The sequence below is a fragment of the Manis pentadactyla genome, chromosome 13 (genome assembly GCF_030020395.1).
Source record: "Manis pentadactyla isolate mManPen7 chromosome 13, mManPen7.hap1, whole genome shotgun sequence".
Taxonomy (NCBI): Eukaryota; Metazoa; Chordata; class Mammalia; order Pholidota; family Manidae; genus Manis; species Manis pentadactyla.
The window spans coordinates 51,070,337-51,079,532 of record NC_080031.1 but is presented as its reverse complement, the minus strand read 5'-3'; the positions used below and the strand labels follow the sequence as shown (position 1 = coordinate 51,079,532).

General features: G+C 34.6%; 1 protein-coding gene across 1 annotated transcript; it reads right to left on the bottom strand.

Annotated features, from left to right (window-relative positions):
• Window positions 1-2,179: 2,179 nt before the first annotated feature.
• LOC118919976 (olfactory receptor 14C36-like) lies at window positions 2,180-3,165 on the bottom strand. Its single transcript, XM_036900409.2, has 2 exons — window positions 2,266-3,165; window positions 2,180-2,227 (listed from the first exon to the last, which is right to left on the bottom strand). The coding sequence occupies exons 1-2, from the start codon at window positions 3,163-3,165 to the stop codon at window positions 2,180-2,182; spliced, it is 948 nt and encodes a 315-aa protein (XP_036756304.2).
• Window positions 3,166-9,196: the final 6,031 nt, after the last annotated feature.

The window sequence follows — 9,196 nt, the reverse complement described above, 5'->3', positions numbered from 1 at the left end:
CAAAAACCTAATAGTCTGTTTATTTGTATAAACTCACAAAACACCCTTTGCTCCAAAGTGACTGGACAATAGAAATGCTGTAAGTTATTTCCTGACTAAATATGATGTCACAGACATTTTCTGTGCCTACCATCCCTATGTAAAAATTTAAAGAACATATAAATTGGCTTCCAACAGTAGGAAATGAGATCTCATGCTATTTAGATAATTTGGGTGGCACTATGTGAGTAAATTGCAATATTTCCAGAATCTCTCACCTGACTTAGTGCATCTGCATATCAGTAGGTGTTTCCAAGGAATGCAGATAAATAGTCCATCTCCATATCAACCAGTGGTTACAAGGGGGATGGAGATCCAGCATGCACCTGAACAGGAGAGGTTTGGTGGGATCTTTTTGTAACCTGGTTGTAAAAGACATGGGTGAGCAGAAGTAGACAACTGCTTATAGGCAATAAATGGGTTTCTCCCACTTTACCTCTCCCTTTGACATTTCAGCTTCAAAGGTAATTTTCCCCTGGCTGAAACATAGCTTCCACCCAGAGTTACATCTGGCATAGTTGGCAGGATCTCTAAAAGTGAAATCTGTGTTCATGGGTATGACGCTTGGGCAGGCTGCCCCTAGAGATGAGGGGGAGGCCCCAGTGGCTGCTGTGGAGGAGGATAACAACTAACCCTTCTCTCCAGCAGTGTTGGAGGGCATAGCTTCACCTGGGAACCCCCAAACCATGGGGATTTCACTTGGGGAGCCCCTTGTGGGGAACTGGTATAGTGTAAAGCACCTCCAAGAGGGGTGGGCCTTCCCCAGAACTGGGGAAGGTTGGAGATACCAGAAGCTGTGGAATTAGCCCTCCACAAGACACAAAGATGCTTAGAAGCCATGAGTGGCCATGTGGCAGCTGGGATTATCTCTTTTCTTTGAGATAGTGGAAAGTGTTATTGAGGAGAGAGAGAGACTTTGGCAGGAAAGAGACACACTTCAGCATCACTTGGAGTAGCTGGATGATGACCTATGGGTTGCCCTTAAGAAAGAGAGACAGTAATTGAGAACATAGATCACACTCCTGGAAGATACGTTAGTAGCAAAGACATTAGGAGAATCCACATTGCAGGAGGCCATGGGGAAGCAGGAGGAAAGAGCAGTGCCTTCAGCCCTGCAGATGATAGAGGGCATGTCAGGAGAGGATGAGGGGTTGGAGGCGAGGGCTGATCTCTTTCTGAGGCCACTGCCTGAGGCACCAGCCTTTCCCATGTTAAAGGACCACCTAGTTGTGATGAAGAAAATAAAAATGCAACAATCACGGGCTCCTCAGGAGAGGAGCCGCCCCCTCCCCACATTGTGGAGCACTCCATGCTCCATCCCCATACCCATGATGAGCTGGTGGACGTGAGCATCCAATATTGGCACAGGCCATTGGAATCTCTGCCTACATGATTTTTGTGCCTTTGGGATATAGGGGTGAAAACATTATGTTGGGTTCTGAAATGGGTAGATTGGTTTCCTTAACAATTCACCATTCCCTCCAGCAGTGGTTGCAAAGTGCCCTACACACCTCAGGGAACCAAGATGCTTCTGGATTGGCTGACAGCAGCCATCATGACTGTTTGGTCTAATAAGGAGGAAAATCCTCTATACCTGAAGATGCTTGGTATACAGATGGCTCCAGTCATGGGCAGCCCCCAAAGTGGAGGGCCATGGCTTCACATCCTAATGTTGAGACAATATGGATGGAGGATGAAAATATACATACTAATTTTTCTCCATGTATATCATAGACTCTATTAATTTTGGATAGAATTCTTTAAAATTTCCACATACATAAATTTCTATAATTAGGTAGCATATTATTTATAGATCCATTTTACATTTCATTAAATAAGTTAAATTAAATAATAAAGTTATCTCCATATTTGATTTCTTAAGTATTCTTTTGAGGCATTATTGATATTGTTAATATTTGATGAATCTTAAATACATATAACTTAAAATAAGTCTCATCAAATATCTTCAATGATATTCATTAATTGAAAGAGTTGTTTATAAAACTTTGTTTTATGGAGGGTAAATGGAAAGAGTAGTATAAAACACAAAATAAGAGTTTTATACATTACTTACTCAGATATCAAGAGAGAAGTTTTGGAAAAAACAGTCTAATATATAAAACCTAGACAAGCAGTTATTTTAAAGATGTTTGGATCTCAGTGACATTGGGATGAACCTGAACTGGATCTGTATTAATTTCTTGAATAATATTGTCTTAATATTACTTTCCTTATAGCTTCCTTTACCTGAGTGTTTCTAAGACTGTAGATAATAGGATTCAAGAATGGAGGAACTATTGTATAACATACAGTAAGAATCACTCCCTGGAGAATGTCAGAGGCCCCTGAAGGCCTTAGGTACATACAGCTGCTAGAGCTGAGGAACACGGATACCACCAGGATGTGAGGGACACAGGTGGAGAAGGCCTTGCCTCTCTCTTTGGTTGGAAACTTCAGCACAGTGGAAAATATGTAAATATATGACACAGTGATAAACGTAAAAGACCCACAACCAAACAAAATGGCAGAAACAATAAGTAATAAGAAGTTGTTGAAGGTGTCAGAGCAGGAGAGGCTCAGCAGAGAAGGGACATCACAGAAGAACTGGTGGACCATGTTGGACTGACAGAAGGACAGCCGGAATGTGTTACCTGTGTGCACACCTGCATAGATGAGACCACTGAGCAAGGAGACCAGTGTTGTCCAGACACAGAATTGGTGGTTCATGATGACGGGGTAGCGGAGGGGCTGGCAGATGGCCACATAGCGGTCACGGGCCATGATGGTGAGGAACAGGAGCTCCACAAATGCACAATAAATAAACAGGAAGATCTGAGCTGCACAGCCAGTCACTGAAATGACCCTGTTGTCAGTGAGGGAGTTGACACAGGCATTGGGGATAGTGACAGAAACATAGCACATGTCTAAGATGGACAGGTTCCTGAGGAAGAAGTACATGGGCTTGTGAAGGCTCTGGTCAAGTGTGGTGGCAGAGACGATGAGGAGATTCCCTGACAAGGTGGCCAAGTACATCAGTAGGAATAACACGGAGAGCAGGAGCCTCAGCTGCCGCTTATCAGCAAAGCCCATGAGGAGAAACTCGGTCACCATGGTGGAATTGGCCATTTTCTAGAAATTCTGATTGACCTATAAAACAAAAGAAATAAGCCATGAAGCACACGATTCCTAAAAAGCATTTAGGACATCACCGTAAATATTTTCCTTGAAGGGGTTTTTCTTCTAATTCACGAAATTGTCCCCCAAGTGTAGGAAAGGTCCATCATTAGTCATGGCCTCCTCAGCCTATCACCACTACTGAGTAGTTAACCTGGAACATGGCGCGGACAGGACTGCTGAGTCCCCCTGTCAGGTTATGACGTGTAGGGCTCTTACAATGCTCAGCAATATCCAGTGCATGAGGCTTAGCATTTTACTGAAGTTTTAATTAGTTCATATATATAAAGTCTTCAAACATTAAATTTTCAATAACTTTTGTTGAACTACAGTTGATACACAATATTTTACTGGTTTTTTATACAACATAGTGATTTGATAATTATCTACATCATTAAATACTCAGCCCAATAAGTGTTCTTAAATGGTTTATTAAGTGTTGGACATCATGTTCAGCTTGGATATTGATACACAGTTGATATTTAACTCACTGATTTTTTAGAATATGATCTGTGGTTCATCTGGAGTCCATAATTGCTTCAAAATGACCTGCAAAAGTGAGCACAAAACTGCTCTACTTTCCCTGCTCTTAAACTCAATTTTAATGATAGTATGGCATCCATATGTGGGATTGGCACATTTTTTCTCTCATTACTCATTTAGAAGTATTATTTCTCAAGATATTCATTTAATATTTTTTAAAAATCACTCAAAAAAATTGGAGAAAAATAAAATGTTCTTCACTACAGGTGTTTCACTAAACACTTTTTGATATGAATTTAACCTCAGTAGAGAGGAATTATATGTGTTTACATAAGGAAATAAACTCATTTTACAATGATACATTTTGTAAATGGTTTGCATTCCTATACAATCTAGAGTTAATATTTTTAAATGTCATATGGTTGTAACAAAATTAATTATTTCTCCATGTTTATATTCTGGATGTAAGTTTCAATTTAGAAATTCAATTTCACTTACAATTACATTGCTATCTAAATTTACAATTAACTTTGACACCAATCACACAAATCAATCTACCAAATAACAATAATATGGAAGTTTAACATTCTAAACATAAACTCTATATGATTATTTTCTTCTTAACAAATTATATTAAATTAATTCTTCCAATCACCTGTGTTTCAATTTCCTTTCTTCTGTGAACACACAGTTGTTACTATTTTAATATCACCATTTTGAGTATTAGAATCCAAACCACAATTTAATACAGATCCTATAGAGAATGACTTCATAGTACAAGAATATTTAAATATCTCCATATGAAAATGCACTAATAGAAATTTGGTCTCAATGCCTTCTGACACCTTATGTTTCTTTGTCTATAACTGATTTGATCTTTTTCTATTGATTCTTTTCATTAATTTTTTTCCATTTATATTACAATTATTGAAATATATTACCTCTACTTATTACACATTTTGTCACTATATAATTGCCATTTCTGAAACATCTCTTTAACAAATTACAAGCCTGTGGGTAATCTACTGCATTATTTCTTCTGCCCTGAGAAAATTTTTCCCTTTACAGCATCTTTGATCATTAACCACATTGTTTCACTCATTAATTTTTCTATAGTATCTATGGAAATGCATGTGTTCTCCAATTTGTGATATGTTTAGCCCATACAATATATTTAACAACCAAAGTCAGGAATTCAAGTAACTTTGTACATGATATTATATACTGACCATTTTCCTGTTGCTCCTATATAATACCAAAACTCTCACCTCACTGACACGTTAATTGAAAGTACACCCAGAAATTAGTGTACACTTAGTTCCAAATACATATATCATAGTTAATTAAAAAGCATTTTAAGATAATCCATAGGCTACTATTATTCTTAATTTCTTAATGCTCAACTTTCAATTATATACAGATAACTAGTTCTAAAAGGGATTACAGTGTTTCTTAACCACCTTAAATTAATACATTCCTTATATATCTAAAATAATAAAACTCTTGTAAATATGTACTAAACACAAGCTAAGGTCTTTATCCACATTTGTTTTTTTTCACTGATCACCCACAGCCATTTAAAAACTATTCCTGATGCTGGGGTTTTAGTGAGAAAAGGAAATGTTACCTTTTTGGTGCTTGATTTCATTTAGGTTAAAATATAATACTTAACACCACAAATAAATATTTAACAATTCAGATATATGGATCCCAAGAAGATAGTAGAAAATTTCTAAGCCTTTTCCCTTTTCTAAAATTCTAGATCAAACATAAGAAATCCATTTAAAATTTGCAAGATAGCATAGATGCAGACACATTTTCTTGTTTTTTTACTATTCCAGCTATTTGTTTCTCTCACACAAGTTAGTAAATTGTTCACTAGTATTAATTAGTTTGAAATTCTTTGATGCACTATTTCACTTATGTGAGAAAATTATGATATGAAAATATTTTTCATTTGACTCTATTCTTCATATATAACTATTGGAGGGAAACTTTAGATTATAGAACCTGAAGCAGAAATCTCATGTAAGAATGAACTATGGAAAGAAGAAATACATAAACAATGGTATTAGTGCAGACATCAATCATTTCAACAAATAAATTAATTTGCCAAACTGTATTTTTTTTAAAAAAGACATTTTCTTGCTTATTTTTAGAGAAATTAACTATAAATATCTTAGAGTATCTGAACTAAAATCACCTGATATATAAGGTATGCAAATCATTTAAGTGGAATTTGCATGTGAAAGAGAGTGGATTTGTAAATTAAAATAATGATTAAGGTGAAATGAATGATAGGTAACTTGAAAGATATATCGGAATATCTCCACCTTCCAGAAATACTAGTAGAAACTATTTAAAGTGTTTTCCTCTTAGAGAAATTTGTAAGGGCTGAGGACCTATGTTTTCAACAGTGTGTTGTTTATTTTTAAAATATGGAATGCACAATATTTAGGACCAAAACTGAAAAACACTATTGCAGTTGATAGATTATAGTTAATTTCTGAATTTAGTAAACAAAGTTTATTAAAACTTAGAGAAATATTAAAGTAAACAATTATATTTTGAAATTTTAAATGGGCTATTGAATATTGCTCCTTCATATTTACATACATTTCAAATTATATGTGTATTTGTGCATGTATGGGTGACACAGACACACTCAAATAAGATAATGTGAGTGACTAATTTCCTTCAATTAATTGACTCAGTTCCAATATCACAAGAATTGGTAAACCATGATACAGATTAAACTATCTGCAATAAATAAGACTCACATAAAACTAATCATATCATTTTTTCAATTGATGTCAGGGAGAGAATGCATCCTACACTGTGAGTAAATATATCTAAATTTCCTGTAAATCATGTATTAAACACATGCAAATAAATAAATAAAAGTAAAGATTACTTTTGTAAACCTCTAAATTAGATGAATGGTGCCAATTTTTTTAAATGGGTGACACAATGATATTGGAGAGCAATAGTAACATTTAATGTTCCTAGATTCTCTAATGAATTTTCCTTAAATAACAGACACAAATTGTTCACTGTGATTATTTTATGAATATCAGTACATACAATTAAAATTTACTTGATAGCACTTTATGTGGAACCTAGTCAAATGGTCAAGCTACTAGTTGTACAAATATCCATCAGTGTTTAAATTTAATCAGAATATTTGGGTTATTGTGTACAATAATTAAAACTTTTAGAATCCATGGGCTCTCTTCACTAGTAACCTATCAAACATGAACGTATCAGAATAACTTAAACTGGTATTAGTCACAGAGGCACTATGAATTATTTTGATTAAATAATGAAAGTCCAACTTAAGGAACTCAATTGGAGTCCTTCAGTGGCAGACAAATATAGTTTATAAAATTCAAAGATGGAAATTTGAGAATATAACATCTGTCATCCATTGTATAGGTGTTTATTTAGCTTGTTCAATCTATGTTATGTACTTGAATATCACTTAACTTTCAGTTGAAATAAGAACTAATGAGCTTATTGATTTCTTAAAAATATACTTAACTATAACAGAAATGCCAAAAATGCCTTGAAAAAAATCTTGAAAAGAATCCTCACTTACTGAAAAAGTCATTACATTAGGGTTGATATAAGTGAAACTAGGCTTATATAATAATTTATGAAGTATTACTTAAACTTTTTAATAAAATATCATTTTCACTTATTTGTATCAATATAAATATATTCCATTTTATCTTTTGTAACATCCTAATATTGATGCTTTTAGTTTCCTCTGGAACTATTTTATTCATAATCATGAGTATTTTCTAAGTATATGGTAAATAAATTTTGAAAATATAGGTTTTGTATCAATAGTAGCAGCATAAAAAATTATCAGCTCCTGCTTATTCTTAGGTTTCTCATGAGTCCATTACACTTCCTGATATGACCACTGTAGTTAAAGAAAGTAGCACAAAATGTATAAAAAGCTGATGCAAATTCTCTGTGTTTGCTATTTTAATGAAAGACCTAACTCTTCATTACTGGGTTGGCTTTTTCCTTTAACGAAATTATTAATTGTTATACAGAATTGAAGTTCTTAGTCCACTCACTGCTTTGACACACTAACCATACAGTCTAGTAAAATCCATCTCCATTTCTAAAACCAAAATGAAATTCCAAAGAGAAGAAAAGCATTGCAGGAAAATCAGATTATAAAAGAGAAGGAAAGAAGGTGGGAAGATATTTCAATAGTAACCACAGCCTACTTACTCCTGAACAGTGCATGCTTCTAATCCAGGAGAAAAAAAAAATTTATCTTTATTCTAAGTCAAGGTCTAAAAATGGCTTAACCAAATTTTCTCAAATCCAAATAGGATTTGAGAACTTAGATGAAAAGAGCATGATTTCTAGGTTGTGGAATAAGCTGGTCATGATTTGCTTTATCTAAAAATGTGGACGGACCTATGCCATCAACTTTAAAGCCCCCAGAGGCTGTAAACCCCCAAGGCATGGACCCTATGATTCAGGACAGTTCCCTAAGGGTGATTCCCAGCATGTAATGATCTTCACAGTGCAGGTCAGTGGGACCAATTGCAGAGGCCATGTACAAGAAGATCAGGGATAATATTACGTATTCCAAGGGCCCATATGATTTGTATGCCTTGATCTGGATGAATGACATTACCTCAATTACTGTCTCTGTAAGTATAGCAAACCTATTTTTTCCCATTCAGCTTTTAGAGAAATTGAGAGGACTTGATGAGGGTTCAACTGAATTGAAAAGAGAGTTGAGCTGTCAGGCATTAAGAAGTCCTTTAAAGCTACAAGCCAACAAGGAAAGTGTGAGGCAAGCCTTTGTCACTCAGTATGACTGGACATTTCCCTGCCTGGAGTGGCCCCCAAATAAAGATGATAAAATACCTTCACAAACAAAATAGACCACTTACTATAGGCCAGTATAATGTAGAGATCAATGATGCAACTCCTTGGGGACATTTCACCAAGGATCAATTCCCAAATCTCTTATCTAGCAACTAAATGGACTTGAGCAAGTTTTTTTCCCCCTAATTCTCAGCCATCAGTTTTGTTCACATATTAATTGTTAAATAGGGCTGTTATGGGGAATAAAAAAGGTAAAATCCATAAATTATCATTAACTACTATATCAAACAAGCAATTAAACTGAAGTATTATCATAATAGCTTAATACTCATATAATTTTAAGAGGTGGCTATTATTTTTCTACTTTTTTATGAAATTTCAGAAACAAGGCATTGAATTCATGTTCTTGGCATTCCAACACTTACTTTATTATAGTCTCTCTTTGATATACTTCTTTATTTTAATTCATGTTTTCATAAAAATAGACAATTTTATCCAATCTACAACTGCCAGTATTATAGAGATAATTGTACATACTGTTTAATTAGTTCAGTATTTTAATATGTTACTCTATGAATTTAGTAGATAAAGTTAACGAAAGTACAAATCATTGAAAAAATTGTAACAAAGTTACTAATTT